The sequence below is a fragment of the Leguminivora glycinivorella genome, chromosome 10, assembly GCF_023078275.1.
Source record: "Leguminivora glycinivorella isolate SPB_JAAS2020 chromosome 10, LegGlyc_1.1, whole genome shotgun sequence".
Lineage (NCBI taxonomy): Eukaryota > Metazoa > Arthropoda > Insecta > Lepidoptera > Tortricidae > Leguminivora > Leguminivora glycinivorella.
The window spans coordinates 16,113,934-16,133,669 of NC_062980.1; the positions used below are offsets into that span (position 1 = coordinate 16,113,934).

Below are 19,736 nucleotides of genomic sequence, written 5' to 3' on the forward strand. Positions count from 1 at the left end.
AGGATTTACTGATGTGATATCTCTATATCTACACCTTATAAAACAAAGTCCCCGCCGCGTCTGTCTGTGTGTCCGTCTTTGTATTCGCGATAAATTCAAAAACTACTTAACAGATTGTCATGCGGTTTTCACCTTTGAATAGTGATTCTCGAGGAAGGTATAGGTATATATATAATTTGTTAAGATTTTGTTTGAATTGGTAGACGATATTTACTAATCAAGTTGGACAAAAACTTTAATCAAAACCGCTGCCCAAACCGTTTGAGCTACCTATATTAAAACTATGTATGGCGAAATTGTCTCTTTAATAGGTCTACAAAAAAGTCCGCGACGACATATAATTATGTCTATCTTTTACAGAAAACTTACTATAACCATTTTTATGATAATCCCCGTGAGAAACCGGGGCGGGCCGCTAGTATTTTATTACGTTTATCTAGTAAATAATGTTAATGCGACAAAGTGACATTTCCGAACCATTTCGTAAATAGACCTAATAATTTCTTAAGAAATTCAAATTTGAATGAGGCTAAGACGTCGGATGTTGTCGACATTTTGTAAGTTCACCATTATTATCATGAGAGCTTTAGAGGTCTAATAATACGTGTACACGTGCAATACGTGTACTGTGTGTACACGTATTACACGTGTACACGTATTGAATATCCTTAACCATTTCACTTACATCCTGGTGCGTGTTGTTGTAGATCTCCATTTTGGTGTGCATCTTTGCTCCCGGCACGACAACGCCGAGCCAATGGCGCGCCGGAGCCAAAGCTGGGTGTCGCGTCGTGCATGCTCGCGTCACGTGACAGTTGACATACCACTCGTCTGTTGCTGTCTTCAATCTGAAAGATTTGAATAAATCAATCAATCAATCAAAATATTTATTCGTAACAAACTTAAAACTACACAATATGCAAAAAAAGTATTACTAAAACTACAAACGTACAATGGATTGATAAGTTTATCACGAAAGAGTCCCGCCTCAGCATAATGCTGACCCAGAGGTCAGCGCTGATCTTCCGACGAGACCATTTGTGAGACCCCGAACGCAGCCGCGCGACACAGCCCTATTGTAATTCGAACGCATCCTTATTGTCTACTATCTATGGCAGGGCATCATTGCGTCATTGTTGACTGAAATAGATACCATACACTGGCGGCGAAGCCGGGAATCGAGCCCGGGTCTCCAGCTATCACGGCTGACGTGCTAAACCTAAACCACTACACCACTCCGATCGCGTGCGCGTTAAATATATAATCTGAAAGATAATCAACCTTATAGCAGAATGTATTTACCCAAATTTGAAGTTAAGCGACATACTTGACGTACCTATATTAAAAATCGAACCAATCCGAAAGCTTATTTCACTCTTTGCACGCGGAATCATAAATACTGAGAACAATACGCGATATTTCGTTCATATTTCGCGCTCAACGGCATCTACGAGTCATTAATTATTCAGAGGAAATAGTGCAACTGACAACTCCCTTGTTCCCATAAATAGTTTATTAAAAATACTGCTAACTAGTTAAGTGATAGTTTTTATTGAATAATCGGGCCAATACTAGCGATCACGAAACGATATGACAAATTTTTACGTTTATTTCGATTCAGCAGCTCTTGTCATCCATATTATACATATCCAAAGGGAGGTGTTACATATCTTTCACGCTCATTATTGTGGCTCCATACAAATTTCAACCTCCCTTTTCATTTTGATGTTTTCGATATAAGAACAATATTACGAACTTCCTGGAGACTTATCCCCTTATTCATAAAACGTTCACTAAAGTTGTAGGAGTGGAATTCCTTGCCGGCGGCTCATATAACCCGGCAACCTTCAAATCAAGAGTGAACAGGCATCTTCTGGCGAGCTCACTCCATCGTAGGCCATGTCTTTGCCTTTGGCTAGTCTGTGGCCAAGAGTAAGCCCATTTATAATAAATAAATAAAACGTTCACTAAAGTTATCAAGCCAATAAAGTTCGTTTATTCCTTTCTATCATACCAATACGGAAGAAAGGGACAAACGAATTTTATCGGCTTCATAACTTTAGTGAACCTTTATGAATAAGGGAGATAAGGTATGTATAATAATAAATTTCGACTCAATTAGGCAGCGGCGGTGAAGAGGAATTGAAGTCTCGTCAATATTTACGTACATCAAATTATGTTTAATCTAAAGACATATATAATTCCGTATAGACAGATAAAGTCAAAGAAAAAAACGTACCTCAGTACCATACACAAAAGGTACGGTGGCCTAAATGGCATTACACCTTTGGGGTACGCTCAGCTAGATGGCGCTAATATTAACATTTGACATTTTAAAACATATCAAGCTAAGAATATGGGCCAAATTGTCAAAACTGGAGTTCTGAATCTCTTGATAAGGTTTTAAGCCTGTATCAAGAGATTCAGCCTGTATCATGTGAGATTCACTCGACAGTAACTCTCTATAATACTCGATCCTCTTTGGTTTAATCCCATTGATGAATATTAATTTCTCCAATAATTCATGATGCGTCATATCAATCAGCACGCGCCATTTGTGGTTGCACCAAACGTTCAGTATTCCATTGGTTTACGTCGGCCATTTTAATTTGTTGGTTTATTTTGGGCCAAGTCGCTTTTATATGTCGGACTTGGTATTTAAATATTAAAAATACATTGTCCTCGTGAGAAACCCGAATGATTTTAACTATGTAATCATATTTAAATACGATTTGAAAATGACACAAACTTGACTTAGAGCCTAAGCTTAAGAGAGAGAGAGAGAGAGAGAGAGAGAGAGAGAAAGAGAGAGTATTTAAATACTTAATAAATTGCGGTCTTTAGGGCATTGCCACGGACATTACCTTAGATCGAGACAATTACATTACCTACATTAAAAACCGGCCAAGAGCGTGTCGGGCCACGCTCAGTGTAGGGTTCCGTAGTTTTCGTATTTTTCTCAAAAACTACTGAACCTATCAAGTTCAAAACAATTTTCCTAGAAAGTCTTTATAAGTTCTACTTTTGTGATTTTTTTCATATTTTTCAAATATATGGTTCAAAAGTTAGAGGGGGGGGACGCACTTTTTTTCCTTTAGGAGCGATTATTTCCGAAAATATTAATATTATCAAAAAACGATCTTAGTAAACCCGTATTCATTTTTAAATACCTATCCAACAATATATCACACGTTGGGGTTGGAATGAAAAAAAATATCAGCCCCCACTTTACATGTAGGGGGGTACCCTAATAAAACATTTTTTCCATTTTTTATTTTTGCACTTTGTTGGCGTGATTGATATACATATTGGTACCAAATTTCAGCTTTCTAGTGCTTACGGTTACTGAGATTATCCGCGGACGGACGGACGGACGGACGGACGGACGGACGGACGGACGGACGGACGGACGGACGGACGGACGGACGGACAGACAGACATGGCGAAACTATAAGGGTTCCTAGTTGACTACGGAACCCTAAAAGGTAGGGATCAGGAATACATGGCTAAGTTCTTTAGGGTTCCTCAAGAAAACGCTGTATAAAAAAAATTAGTAAATAATGTTAACAACTCACGTAATAATATCTTTTTCAGGATACTCATTGGGCAGCATCGGTAATGGCAATAGCATTTGAGCTCTAATGCTACGTAAGGGAGACAGTTCCAAGCCAGATGGCAGCACCATGGGGGGCGTTGAGTACCAAAGTGTGGAAATGTCGTCAACTCCGTATATTTGCGTTGCGCAGAACGATACTGGGACAGCCTTAACCCTTTAATAAATAAAATACGTACGTTATTTTTTGCTTTGTCGTATGATGAACGGTATACAAAATATTTGTCACGTTATTTTGACAATTCAGAGATTTCAGAGTAAGCGAGCAAAAACAAACTGATTTTATGTACATAGAATGATAATGAGATAGTTTTAGATAAAATATTGTTTATTTTTAAACACTAAACATTATGACGGATGAGATACTAATAAAGTAAGGAAATCGAAGGTAAAAGTAACAGTGCGCAAAAAGACCCAGTACCTAAATCCCACTTTCAAATTTTAAATCATTGTCAATACATTGATATGTAAGATACAGCGGGGCAAATGTCGACTAGGGGACAATTTTAACACTTTCGAAACCGGGCTCTACGCGGCGCTACGACATTTTCGCTACATACGGGGAAACCCATGTAATCGGCTACGCTTCTACGAGCGGTGTGCCCGACAGTCGGGTTCTTGGTAGCGAAAGTGTTAACTGATCCATCTTTTCCATTATTATAATATTAAGTTGAGTTCCACGTGTATCCACTAAACACGCTTGCCATTTATAACCAGTGGACCCTCTTTTTTTAAAATGCAAACGTTGTAAAACATGAAAATAAATTGATCAGTTGTAATCCCCCCCCCCCCCCACGGTCGAATTTGACCCACTGCATCTTATTGTATGAATATGACTGAAGGGCGTCATTTATTGGGCATTAGGGTGTTGGGCGCTGGTACTTTTACTTTACAGAGTTTTCATCATTTCTTCACAAAATTAGGTTCAACTGCTGCATAAAATAGTAATTTAGACTTACAAGAACTTACTTTACTGCAATATTCTGCCACAGAGTGCAGCATTAGCATAAACCGTAGACCATAGACAAACTTTGCTAATATAATTTCAGCATTCGCTACGTGCACGGCTCGTGCTGCCCTCATTTCGTAGGCTTTTCTATATTAAACTTTATACATACATACAATCACGCCTGTATCTCATAAAAGGTAGGCAGAGCACGTGAAATACTCAAGTTTCAGTGCCACTCTGGGCAAAAAGGGATCGAACGAATACGAAATTGTGACATTGCAGTGACAGAATTTTACCCATATCCCACAGTCGACTTCTACTACACCCACGGGAAGAAGAGGGTGGTGAAAATTCTTAACCCGTCACCACACGGGAAACGTAAAATTGTATAATATCAAATTATTTTCAATTTTCAAGGATTCATGTTGGACATTTATATTTGTGACTTTGTCACTTACGGTGCGTGGTGACAATTAAACAATCTGGGTGAATTCAAGTCAAGAGTTACTGAACCAGTGAGCTACAACCTCGGCCTTGTCGTCACTTTCCATCAGGTGCGACTAAGGTCAATCACTGGCCAGTTTATAATAATAAAAAAAAAAATACAGACAGATTACTACGACGTAAACAATTTTTACAAAATATTTGTTACAAATAAAATGACATTGATGAAATTTGTTGGTGTATTTACTGTTGTGCTAGTGACGCCTCCTACGCAGAATTTTACTTAGTTTTGTATTACTCAGTGAAATTGAAGAAAAGCAAATGTCGCGTTTTACAAAGACCTAATAACGCCGATGACCTTGAAGATTACGGTTCGTTACAACCAAATTTTATAATATCATCTTCTTGAATGTCGCAATGTTAAAACGGATTAGGAGGGCGATTTTTGAATCTCGCAAACGGGATTTTGTCACTAAAATACCGATTGAAAACGGTGACTAGCCTATTATTTTCAGTAACAATTTTCTGAATTCGAACGCGTGAGACTCAAAAATCGGCCCGCAGTAGTGATATATCCAAAATCACAAAAATACCAATTTTCAGTACATCAAAATGCCAAAATGACATTGACCGAAATGTATTAATTTCATAATAATAATTCTAAACATCTCGAGAGATTCTCGCTAGGTGGTTGGATCAAGGGTCAGATTCAGAAGGCGGTGATCTTGGACACGGCGCGGATAGTCCGACGGTTCCTCTCTCTGCAGCCCTAACCACCGGCAGCTTGGGCCCTGCCCCGCTGCTGGCGGCACCCTAGGTTAGGTTTTTTATGTGTTTATATATTTTGTATTGTTTTGTATGTGGTTTTGTATTTTACTTTTATAATCATATTATAACAAACCTAGCCTAAGAATTAAAATAAATAAAGAGAATTCTAAATGACACTTTTCTCAGAATAATTAAAATTTTATTTACAGTGTGCGTTATGTTCCTTGCACTGTGTTTTATTATTAACGTTAGTATTCCTTTAGCTAATTAACCCAGATAACCCTAAATGCAAAAAATCTTACCCTCGGATTTTTCGGGATATTTTGGTATATTGTCACTTACCCACTAGAAAAAGCCAAAAAAAAAGAATCGGTGTTATAACACCTGGTAGGGTAAGTTAGGCATTATGAGAAAGTGAAGTTTTGGTTTTAAGTTAATTTGACTTTTAGACATTTTGGGAATACGGCAATTTGAGAAGTAGGTTTAAGTCATTTCAAGTTTTAGACATTATGAGACTAATCTGTTTTGGCATTGCGACATTTTAGGCATAAATGGTATTATATGATTTGGTTGTAACCAAATGTAACATATATATATATGTAACTCCGTATAGACGGATCAAGTCTAAGAAAAAAACGTACCTCAAAGCCCTAGAGAAAAAGGTACGTTCGCCTAGATGGCGTTACACCTTTGGGGAACGCTCGGCTAGATGGCGCTAATATTAATATTTGACATTTGAATACATATCAAGCTAACAATATGGTCCGAATTGTCAAAACTGAGGTTCAAAAGTTTTAAGCGTATGTCGAGAGATCTGATGGCAGTCTATGCACTGTGATTACACATGTTACTTTGACAATAACTCTGTATAATATTCGATCCTCTTTGGTTGTAACGAACCGTAATCACCTTGAAAACTAGCATCAACTCCACCAACAAGAGTCACGCTCGACGCTCTTAATAATACATTATTCGTTCCCGATAACTACTTACGTAGCCGCAACCATATCGCCTTCTTGCGGAGAACGTGGCCCGAACTGTGACGCACCAACACTCTCCTTTATTTTATTCACGGGCTCTTTTAAATCAATTTTTAAACGTTGCACCAGAATGCGATTTGTTTAATGATAGATTTAGACAACCTCGTTCCTATTTTATACGCTTCTGTGAGCTATTTTTTTAATAATGCTTGTTTTATTTGTGTGTGTGCTTATACTTTTTGCTTATTTTAACATAATATTTCAATTTTACAGCGCATTGGCCTATAAGTATAAGCTGTAATGCTGTGAATTTTTTCTTGGAATAAATAAATAAATAAATTATCAGATGCTGATGATGATGATGCTTTATTACCTTCTTGAATGGATGATAGGCAGCACGGGCGGGTCGATCACGAAACGAACAGGTACTACGTGCCACCAGACTTCTATATCAGCTTGCACGATATCGCAAACTACGCGCGACCAAACCTGAAATTAGTAACACAGGGTTGATTGTGTACAGTACAATACGCGAATAGTCGTAGCACTCTCAATACAAATAAACATCCGTTTTGATGGAGACACGGTCCATACCATTATATACATCTAGCCTCCTCACGCCCCGCGTTCTACATATAGTATACAGGTATGTATAACTTGACACAACTTGTACCTACTCAGTAATCAATCAAGAGCAAACATAACTGCCAACAAACTGTTTTGCAGTTTGGCGGTATTTTGTAAACTGTAATATCAATGTAACTATTGTGTCTGAAGAAAATAAATAAAATAAATAGTGTGTGTGTGGATTGAGTGAGCACCTTCCGAAAATAAAAAAAAATATGCTGATCATTTAGTAAAAGTTCTAAAACAATTGTAAAACGAATCTCTGAATTTGTAAAAAGATAAATCAAAAGATACAGCCATTATCATGTGCTCACTCAGTTCTCACAAACTACCAACGAAAACAGTGAATATATTCATTTAACATATAATATTTATATACTAACATTTAGTAAAAAATAGGCCAACCTACCTCTATAAATATTAGATCACCTAGTGACGTATTAAATTTTTTACAAATAGTTTCTTATGCTCACTCAATCCTCACACTTTTGAAAAGCCGAATTTTGATGAAAAACATAAGATTTAGACCGCTATTATATGTGTATAGTTTAGTAAAAGTGAAATGGGAATTTGTAAAATACAAAACGAACCACTAACGTGTCAGGTTTTTTTATAATAAATTTTTGTAAGTGCTCACTCAGTCCACACGTTTTGAGAAAGTTAAAAATGTAAATATCTTACGATTTTTAGCACCTAAGACACTCGAAAGTACTTCAACATTTAGTAAAAATTTTTACTAAATATCCACCATCTAATATTTTATATTCGTTGTCTGGTTTTAAAGATATTCAGACATAACTTTTCTCATACAAATGTATCAAGTAGGGTGACCACACTATGTCGGCTCCTGATTTTCCCCACCTTCCCATTGTCATATTGAAATTGGGGAGTTTCGTTCAATTTTGAAAGTTTATATTAAACTAATACCATATTAATTCTCCATCTGCAAACTGTTTTTAGGTTATGTTCTTGGCCTAGTGATGATGTGTACACAAATTACACAATACACATCACAATTTTTATCGACGTCAGGATAATAACCATATCGACATTCATGCATTAAAAAGGACATGAATGATAATTGGTAAGAAACAAAGAATATAATACTTCACTAGTAAGAAACCAGAACCTGGTAATCTAATCGTGCTAACAGATGAGCGTACCGGATTTGTAAATACTTAATGTCCTGTGTCCCCTAGATGGGGCAGAGGGCATCCACAGTGCGTCGCCATCCCGAGCGGTTTTGAGCTTCGCGCTTTACTTCGCTCCAGGTCATCCCTATCGCCTTCGCTTCTGCAGTGATCGTCCTCCGCCAGGACTGCTTAGGGCGGGCACGTCTTCGCTTTCCTTGGGGATTCCAGTCTAGGGCTTGCCTCGGTATGTGGTCGGGGTCCCTTCGGAGCGTATGGCCAATCCAGTTCCATTTGCGGCGTTTGATCTGCTGGTTGATCGGCGTCTCACCGCAGCGTTCCCACAGAGCTGTGTTGGAGATTTTCTCGGGCCAGTATATTTCGAGAATGCGGCGAAGACAGCGGTTGACAAAGACCTGGATCCGTTGCGAGATGTCCTTAGTGACCTTCCACGTCTCACATCCGTACAGCAACACGGGTTTCACGTTGGACCGGAATATCTTGAGCTTAACTCTCCGAGTCAGTTTCCGCGATTGCCATATAGGACGGAGTCGTGCGAAGGTTGCTCTCGCCTTGGCGATCCTCGAAGCGATGTCCTCTTCGGTCCCTCCAGTTTCCGACACTACACTACCAAGGTACGTAAATTTGTGGACTGTCTCCACACCCTCTGTGCCGATGAGCAACGGTACCGAACTGGTTGCTCTGCACCTCATGTCTTGGGTCTTCCTGGTGTTGATTTTGAGTCCCGTCTCCAAAGCCTCTCGCCGTAGGTCGTCCAATTTGGCTTGCATGTCGGCGCGTGTGTGGCTCAATAGGCATAGATCATCGGCATAGTCTAAATCTTCCAGCACGTTGGACAGCCCCACTCTATGCCGCGGCGCTTTCTATTGGTCTTGACCATGATGCCATCGAGGACGACAAGGAAGAGGAGAGGAGAAAGAAGACACCCCTGTCGTACACCGGCCTGAACCGGTATGTCCTCCGAGATGAGACCGTCGTGAGTTACTCTACAGGAATAGTTCCTGTAGATGGCCTTAATCAAGTTTGTTATTTTCTCGGGGACTCCAATTTCTTGTAGCCGGTCCCAGATACAGTTCCATCTCAAGGTGTCGAAGGCTTTTTCGAAGTCCACAAAGGTCAGGTACATTTCCCTCTGAAATTCTGATGCCTGTTCGAGAATTATGCGTAAGGTGTTGATCTGGTCCGTACACGATCGGTTGGGCCGGAAGCCAGCTTGCTCTTTGCGCAGAAGAGGTTCTACGGCCCTCGAGAGTCTGTCCAAGATGATCCTGCAGAGCACCTTGGAAGGAATCGAGAGCAAAGTGATGCCTCTCCAATTGCCACAGTCACTGAGGTCTCCCTTCTTGGGTACGGTGATCAGAAGGCCCTTGCTCCAGTCACAAGGTAACTCTTCGGCTGACCAGATGTTCCTCAGGAGAGGCGTCAGCGCGTTTGCAGCGGTAGGGATGTCGGCTTTCAGCATTTCCGCTGTGATGAGGTCCTCTCCTGGGGCTTTCCCATTCTTTTCAGGATTTGTAAATGGGAGCGAGAAAATAATTTAATATAAATAATAATAATTATCAAAATTGAACGAAACTCCCCAATCTCAATATGACAATGGGAAGGTGGGGAAAATCAGGAGCCGACATAGTGTGGTCACCCTACTTGATACATTTGTATGAGAAAAGTTATGTCTGAATATCTTTAAAACCAGACAACGAATATAAAATATTAGATGGTGGATATTTAGTAAAAATTTTTACTAAATGTTGAAGTACTTTCGAGTGTCTTAGGTGCTACAAATCGTAAGATATTTACATTTTTAACTTTCTCAAAACGTGTGGACTGAGTGAGCACTTACAAAAATTTATTATAAAAAAACCTGACACGTTAGTCGTTCGTTTTGTATTTTACAAATTCCCATTTCACTTTTACTAAACTATACACATATAATAGCGGTCTAAATCTTATGTTTTTCATCAAAATTCGGCTTTTCAAAAGTGTGAGGATTGAGTGAGCATAAGAAACTATTTGTAAAAAATTTAATACGTCACTAGGTGATCTAATATTTATAGAGGTAGGTTGGCCTATTTTTACTAAATGTTAGTATATAAATATTATATGTTAAATGAATATATTCACTGTTTTCGTTGGTAGTTTGTGAGAACTGAGTGAGCACATGATAATGGCTGTATCTTTTGATTTATCTTTTTACAAATTCAGAGATTCGTTTTACAATTGTTTTAGAACTTTTACTAAATGATCAGCATATTTTTTTTTATTTTCGGAAGGTGCTCACTCAATCCACACACACACAATAAATAAGGCATAATAAGTTATGACTCTTTGTGAACTTTACAGGGTTCAAATTAAGTCTAGCCAATTTTTAATGCTATACTCAAAAACGATTTAATACTGGAGTAGCAAAGATCATACAAAAAGCGTACCCCTGAAATATATGAGCCTTTTAGGCTTAAAACTAGATGGCGATGTTTCGCAGCCTGAAAGTGGCCAAAATCATATTTTCTCCAAATATTTTTGAGTGTTTTTATTTTTTATAAGAACAAATGACATATTTCTTTATTTTAAAATTATGATAGGTATCACGTCAATACACATTTAAAAAAAATTGAAGTCGTCATCAGTGTAGTTATATAGTATTTTAAAAAATCGAGGTACTTGAAGTATGTAAATCCTATATAAAAACGCCTCTTCAAACGTACTGAGGCTCCAAGAATGCTCTACCTACCTACGTTTCTAAATTAATTTCTATAAATCTCGCCACATCAATATGTAAGTACAAGAAAACATTATGACAATATATGGCTGATATCCATCTGAAGTTGCTACTCAATGTTGAAACGCAGTAACTCCGTATACATCCCCTACATAATTACTACATTTGTCTTTTCTCTGACAGAAGAGGTACAGTCAACCAATTGGAACCTAGGCCACTCTACAACCATGTCAAAATGACAAGCAGTAAGAGATTTCCTACAATCTGATTTGTAACGTCACTATGAAAGTTACTAGTTCTACAGTGGCCTAAGGTTCCAATTGGTTGACCGTACGAGTTTTTTTTTCAAAGTAGTGACGATATGTGCTTTTCAGTATACGGCATGCTTCATGAGAGTGTGCATGATGACATATCCTGTCTTAATAATTAAGGTTATTTAGATAGTGCTTAAAATCTTCCGTCGTATTTGTTTTTTTTATGAGCAGACAGGTTATTTCTATATCTATGAGCGTTCTTGAAGATGAAGTATCGGTCCGGAAATTTCATCGTACAGTTTAGCTCTGCGGGGCAGGAAATTTCTGGAGAAACGAAACAGTTGACGATGGAAATGTTGTGTAGGGCATGCTAGTTCATTCAATGTCAGTACATATTGTACTGAGACTGACTGAAATAGCATGACACGTTCGTAAGTTTCCGTAACAATACGAAGGCAAATTTTTCGCATTACATCTGTACAAGTAAATTACTATTTACTTTTCCATCGGGTCCAACGTCATCCGCTACTCTCGTGCATAAGACATTCGGCTGGTATTCCTGCTTGAAGCTTTCTATTGGTATGCTTTCCAAAATTAATCTGCAAAATAAAAAAAAAACTGATAAGTAGATATTCTTCGATTCTTGGCGTTTGCGCTCGCGGGCGACAAAGTTGCTCGGTGACTTTTTCTTTGTCTATGGACTAGTATGAAAGTGTGCAGACCTGCTTGTGCACAGCAACTTTGTCGCCCGGCATGTTATCCCCGGATTTCTGGCAAGCCTAATTGAAATAAAATCATCCTTGTTATATTTAATAAATTGTTATCTGGAGAATGTAGAGTAAACATTCGTAAATAATTTTCCGTCTCATGTCCCGCGATCTACATACAGCTCACAGAGGGTTACCCTCATCTGCTGGCAGAACAATTTTGATCAGAAATACACTTCGCATAAAATATTTCGCAGAAACATTTTCGGTCGAATGGTAATTTTGCATAAAAATTAGTTTGCATTATTACTAAAACGCATACGACACATTTGGCAGCATAATGAATTGCAGAACATTACTTTGGTCGATTTTGGTTTAGCATAATTTTATGTACCTTAATAATTTTATAGCATACTATTACAAGAGCAAAATTATTTTCTACTGGCAGAAAATAGCGTTAGGTAAAATTTCTTTAGAAGGATAGACGAGTAAGTCCTATCATATTTGCTAATAGAATAATCGGATTGCTAGGTAATTTGGGTTCACAACACGCCCGACTCGCTATGATAAAGGAAATACAGTCCCAGAGTCACCGTTAGGTACGACGCCGAGCGAAGCGAGGAGTGTTAGGCATCTTGCATCCCCAACACAACCGACCCTTTCAAAAAGGAAATAGGAAGAAGAAGGACAACTGTATGCCGCCTAAATATTATGCATAAAAAATATCTGCGAAAGTATTGTTCGTATGGAAGACTATTATGCTCATCATCATCAACATTATGCCAACATAAGATTCGGCATTATAAAAATCTGCGAAATTATTTATGCCAAAGCATATTCTGCGTAAGGTGTTTCTGCCAAACGTGACTTCTGCCAAATTATTATACGAATCAAAAATATGCGAAAAAAGTTTTGGCAAGACATTATTGAACCCAGAGATTTTATAGTAATTTCATTTCATCCTCAGGCAACCGGTTGCAGCCAAAACATTTTAAAAACAATCTCTGCTATTTCCTCCAAACATTTGTATGCAGATTTTAACACGAACGAACAGATTGACAATTTAAATTTCTGTTACCGGGATTCATTTGCAATTTATTTAACTTTAAACCCTTAGGCTTTTTTTTTACAAACCAGTGGGTTTCAATATTTTGTTTTTGTGTCAGAATAAGGCAAATTGAGTACGATCTCTCTTTTTTAGGGTTCCGTAGTCAACTAGGAACCCTTATAGTTTCGCCATGTCTGACTGTCCGTCCGTCCGTCCGTCCGCGGATAATCTCAGTAACTGTTCGTACTAGAAAGCTGAAATTTGGTACCAATATGTATATCAATCACGCCAACAAAGTTCAAAAATAAAAAATGGAAAAAAATGTTTTATTAGGGTACCCCCCCTACATGTAAAGTGGGGGCTGATTTTTTTTTTCATTTCAACCCCAACGTGTGATATATTGTTGGATAGGTATTAAAAAATGAATAAGGGTTTACTAAGATTGTTTTTTGATAATATTAATATTTTCGGAAATAATCGCTCCTAAAGGAAAAAAAAGTGCGTCCCCCCCCTCTAACTTTTGAACCATATGTTTAAAAAATATAAAAAAATCACAAACGTAGAACTTTATAAATACTTTCTAGGAAAATTGTTTTGAACTTGATAGGTTCAGTAGTTTTCGAGAAAAATACGGAAAACTACGGAACCCTACACTGAACGTGGCCCGACACGCTCTTGGCCGGTTTTATTTTATTTATGTTTATGTATCAGTTCTTTTTTGCAATAAATTACTCTGTTGATTGAATCATAATTTAGTCATGACATCGGAACGGACAATTAAATAATTATATGGTAGGCATATGTTATGCAAAAAACAGATAAAATGTAGGTATATAAAAGTATGTTTCTGAACGAAGAGTCAACATTTAAACCCGTTTATGTTTTCACACTGAGTAAATTTTGCTATTTGACTAAAACTGAAATCGCGAAAAAAATGTTGAAGGTCCCATAGAAAAACTCAGCTTCAAAAACCGATATTTTTTTTAGGGTTCCGTACCTTAAAAGGAAAAACAGAACCCTTTTAGGATCACTCGTGCGTCTGTCTATCCATCTGTCACAGCCAATTTTCTCCAAAACTATTAAACCGATTATAGGGGCCACTTTTGGGGAATAATAAAGTGAAAATTAAAAATCAAAGTTTGAACTGTAGGTATTGTGTTACATGTCAAACAAAAGATCTTTTTAACCGACTTAAAAAAAGGAGGAGGTTCTCAATTCGACTGATTTTTTTTTTTTTTTTTTTATTAGTTATTTCAAAAATATTTTTTAATTTTTAGTCAAGTAATTTAAAAAAATAGGCAAAATATAACCCCCCCCGGCATCACCGAAATTGATAATTTTAAAATCGTAAAACTGCTAATCGTAAAATTTCAGCGGGGACTGGACTTGACGTAAGCGGAGCCTTAATCTGAGGCTCGCCATGTTATGCGTCGCTTTCACCCAGTTGTTGACCTAAAGGCTAAAATATACTGCCATGTCATATACCTGGCATAGTTATAGAAACGTAGTGGCACCACATGTCTCGTCATCATAGCAGCCACAACACTGCCCAACATATTTCCTTCGCTGCTACTCATACCACTTTTGAGTGTGTGGCCCAGATTTAAAGCAGTACAATATACAGCTATGAACTAAGGGTCATCACAGGGCCATATCTAGCGTCTCGCGAGCATCGACGTCGCGTCGCGTTGACGCGGCGTCAAGCTTTGCCCATACGTTGGCCCGACGCGACGCTCGCGAGACGCTAGATGTAGGGGGACCCTAAAAGAATGCGGTGCGCTGTAAAGTGTAATATACTAAAGTGTGTACTAAGTTACTAACTGCAGCACAGTGCGGTGTGTCCCTAGCTCCGCGCCGACGTCGGGCACATGAACTCGCACAGTGCATGCGCTGCGCTCGAGCACACTGGCCCTGTCCGGCTCCAGCCTTACCCGACGAGTGTTTTCTTCTGGCTCTTCTAGCTGCATATAAACATGAATTTTTAAAAATATATTTTAAGCGGGTTACTCACGTATTAAGTCAATATAGCGTTCGACATGTTTCGGTTCAATTTCGAGAACCTTTCTCAAGAGTAGCGACCCCGCCTTTACATGTCGAGAGCGCGACGCATACCTACTGCGGGCGCTTGCTACCCGCTTAAAATATTTTTAAATATGTATGAGTCTCACGGGAGTTTTATAGTATGAATTTTTAAGTTTTAATGGAGTTTTATTTTTATTTTTAAATACCACGTCGGTGGCAAAGAGGTATACAGCACGCCTGAAACTCAACGGGTGTCACATGCACGTTGCCGACCCATTAGAAACGTGTAAACTTTTTTTTTAAGAACCCCATACTGTAGTTCACCCGGGAATACCTCGGCAGGGAGCTCATTCCACAGCTGGAGCGTTCGCGGGAGGAAATTCCTATGAAACCGCACGGTGCGCGACAATTTAGGTTGCAAAAGACCTGAGCGTACAACGGGGCGGGCGAGCGTGCGTCCACCCCTACGCAACGTTGACTTGTTTGAGCTTCAATTGCTTGACATGCACGCCGCACGTTTTAATTAGTATTTTGCGTTTAGATACACGTATTTCATACTGAAATCATGGTTCTCATGGATGTACTAAGTGAATGTACAAATTGTTAGGCTGTTACACACATTTTTAACAAACTTTTAAGCTTAAAGAGTTAAGCAAGATTATGACCGCGCTGCGACTGCAACATACACTTTTGCTTTTCAAAACCAAACCCAAATTAATATTTCTCTATTTACAGATATTTCTGGCTTCTCTCCAAGACGTTCAGAAAGTAATTCAAACGGAACGAAGAACGAAACCACGCGGATGTCATGTACATGCATGCGATGCGGCTAGTGTGCCTAGCAAGCGTCACAATCGCTTACGGCCCGGCCACGATAGTGGTCTAACTAAGCGCGACAGCGGTGAGCGGCGGCCATACATTGGAACGAGACACAGCGATGGGACTTTTCATTCGCACGTATGGCTGCCGCTCACCGCTGTTGCGCTTAGACTATTGTGGTGGCCGGCTGTAGTGGCGCGACACTCGTGATAGAGCCAGACTGCGTTTCGATCGCCACATAGATTTGCGTTCTAGACCATTCGAGATTCGACCCTTTAACGCTGCGTCAACAGATTGATCTCGAATGCTCTAGAACGCAAAATTACTAGTATATTACTTTACTTTTATCGCTATTAGTCTACATCGCAAACAGTCTAGAATAGTGATGTGCAAGTTGCGGAAACTTTCCAAAAAATCTTAAATTTCTTGAAATGTTCACGAAACTTTCACTAAAAATATAGGGAATTTAAATTTATGAAATGGAAAGTTTCCATCCATACAATTGTCCATACAAAGTATAGAAAGTTTCCGAAGTTTTCCTATGTGAAAATTTCAGAATTTGGGAAACTTTCCTTTGGCACATCAGTAAGCTAGAACGCAAAAAGTCCACTTTTTATATTAAATTTATTTAGGTTAGGTTCATTAGGCCTTTTATCTTCAAATGGCCGAAGGCCAAATTATTACATAGAACAGGAGCCCCGCGGAAGCGGGGCTCCGTCGATACCGCTTTAAAGTTAAGACAAAACGGAAAAAATATTGTAGGCATTTTGCGTTCTAGACCGTTCGTAATGTATACTATTAGCGATATAGGTAAAGTTAGTACGCTATAAATTTTGCATTCTAAACAATCCGACTTCAACCCACGTCAACGATTGTCACTCTGGCTAGTCCCGCAGTTGTGCAGTAAAGATTTATATCTTGCGACATCGTGCACATTAGAAATGTATTTGGAAACCAAGTATCAGGAAAAGAGAATAATTTACTATTTTTATCGTCAGCAACACACCATCTGGCTTTTCAGGAGTTCTTGGTCAAATGGCGTTGATCGTTTGCTTATTCTTGTCAAAAAAAACTTGAATCATTGCTGATTATAAATATATATCGATCGATTTCGATGTGTACCTTTTATCACTTTTTGCCAGAATTTCTGCCAAGAGTTTCAGAAGAAAAAAATAAGGATCCTTTAGTATAGAAAGACATGTGTAACCAGTTGACCTTCTGATTCGCTCCCTTAGCAGCTTGTGCTCCAGGGCACAACTGGATGCTTGCTTCTTCTTGCTCCTCCAATACAGATCTTGAAGCCAGGTGCTCCTGCCAGCATGTGCAAATACCCCAAGGTCTGAATTTCCAGGTAAATGAGTATGACAGGGGACTGAAAATATACAAGGTCATTTAAAATCCATACATGCTAAGTAAGGAGAGAGATTAAGTATGGATTCGTTCTGAAAGTTATAGAAAGGTATTGTCTCTGAGTATTTCATCTGCTTGGTCTTCGGTCCAAACATTTTAAATATGAATCCCATAAGAGTAACTAACATAATATTCCTACACCTAGTCAGACGACGCAACGGAGCCACGTTGTTACGTCGTCGCCCAAATCCAATGTTTAATTTGTATTTTTTTTAATTATTTATCGTTTGCGTCTTGTTTGTAGTCTCACAGTGCCTTGGTGTAAACTGTAATGCTGTGTTACTTTTTGAATAAATAAATAATAATAAATAAATTTTGACTATATGAGTTGACCCGTTGACCACACATTTTGTAAAGAGTTCGAAACGTCGAGATATATAAGCGATATAATCCGTTTTCATAGTTTTATTCCATATATGAGTAAATATCAAGGATTTCTACCAGCAACGAAGAAAATCCATGCTACTGTTATAGGAGTCGGGTAATAATGATGTCACCGAAGTCAAAGCGAAATGCTCGGAGAAATGCGCAAAAGAATCTCTAAATTAAGCGATGTAATTCTTTGTTAGTGTGAATTCCGACTGAACGTCTAGCTACATTCAACAAAGTGAAGGGTTGGTCGTTGGGTACCAGGTGTTACTAAGTTCCGAAGTCTTTGCGGTCGGCCTCCTGATTACTCCTGAACTGCGTGGTAAGGTAACGCAATGTATGGTATTCGTAAGTGAAATAAATAAATATTATAGGACATTCTTATACAGATTGACTGAGGCCCACGGTAAGCTCAAGAAGGCTTGTGTTGTGGGTACTCAGACGATATATATAATACTAGCTTTTGCCCGCGGCTTCGCTCGCGTTAGAAAGAGACAAAAAGTAGTCTATGTCACTCTCCGTCCCATCAACTATCTCCACTTAAAAAATCACGACAATTCGTCGCTCCGTTTTGCTGTGAAGAACATCAGACAAACAAACAGACACACACACTTTCCCATTTATAATATTAGTATGGATAAATACTCATATACGTAGAAAACATCCATGACTCAGGAACAAATATCTGTGCTCATCACACAAATAAATGCCCTTACCGGGATTCGAACCCGGGACCGCGGCGCAGCAGACAGGGTTACTACCGACTGCGCCAGACCGGTCGTGAAATGATTTGTATTTTTAGAAAAAAGTGTTTATTTTTTATTTATAAAATATGGAAAAAATACCTATGGTTAACTATTTGTATTGTAGTGGATAAAGAACGATTCGGGAAAGCGGTCCCCAAGTTCACATAGTACTCGCAGTCAGGATCGTCTTCGCTATTTATATCGTAATCCTTTTCATGGGCCTGAGGAAACATAAATAAATTTATACAACACGCGTCTATTTGATATAGGTATTATTATTATGTGTATGTCTTTCGTTTATCTCGGGACCATGGGATCCCGGACATTTGGAAGGCGTGCGTGGGGCCGAAGCCAACAGCGCAGAGGCCCTTTAAGACAATTTAAGTAATCTAAAAGGTGATGTGACACCAACCGACGCTTATCCCTGTATGCACTATAGTAATGCACCCAAGGACAAGCCCCGGTTAGTGTAGAACTATTGCAATGAAAAGAGACAAAATAAACTGGGCTACTGGGTTGAGATGTTAATGTACTAGTGACAACTATTATGTATGAATGAATTACTTTAAATACTATTTTTATGAGTTTTATGACATTTAATATTTCACTATACATATTTTTCATTTGTTTGGATAAGCAAAAATCTCACAAAAAACGGGCATCACCAAAATATGTAAGAAATAACGTACACAAATGGTTCCGTCACGTTTTCAAATAAAAACAAGAGGAAAAGAGGTGTCAGTGACAAAACTGAACTATTAAATTACAGTCTAATTAAAGGACTGGTAATTACCACACTCCATTTTACAACTGAGTCGCTATAGCGGAGTTAGTAAAATAAACTACCTTGTTTAATCTTTTTTGGTGCTATTTCACATAAGTAGGTACAGCAGGGTAAAGTCCGTTTGAATCCCACAGGAAGTATCAGGTTTATTTTTAATAACGCAATAAAACTAAAGGCTTAAAGTCAAAACTAGGTATGAATGAGATTTTTTTTAATACAGGCGTTATTTTTCTTTGCTTATGCAAAAAACTATTTTGATGAAGTTTTTAGCCGTAAAGATTATTATAACATTTTTCTTCAATCGTGGCTCATTGCCGGATGGATCAGTT

The 19,736-nt window shown here is 38.5% G+C and overlaps 1 protein-coding gene across 1 annotated transcript in view; it reads right to left on the reverse strand.

Moving 5' to 3' along the window:
* The window catches only part of LOC125230405, a 158,056-nt gene that overhangs the window by 105,394 nt on the left and 32,926 nt on the right, over positions 1-19,736 (reverse strand). The window contains exons 7-13 of the mRNA XM_048135543.1: positions 18,723-18,844; positions 17,314-17,470; positions 15,079-15,218; positions 12,002-12,101; positions 7,128-7,243; positions 3,576-3,770; positions 686-848 (exon numbers count right to left, since the gene is read on the reverse strand). Coding sequence (XP_047991500.1) covers positions 686-848; positions 3,576-3,770; positions 7,128-7,243; positions 12,002-12,101; positions 15,079-15,218; positions 17,314-17,470; positions 18,723-18,844 — 993 coding nt within the window. The remainder of the gene's footprint in view (positions 1-685; positions 849-3,575; positions 3,771-7,127; positions 7,244-12,001; positions 12,102-15,078; positions 15,219-17,313; positions 17,471-18,722; positions 18,845-19,736) is intronic.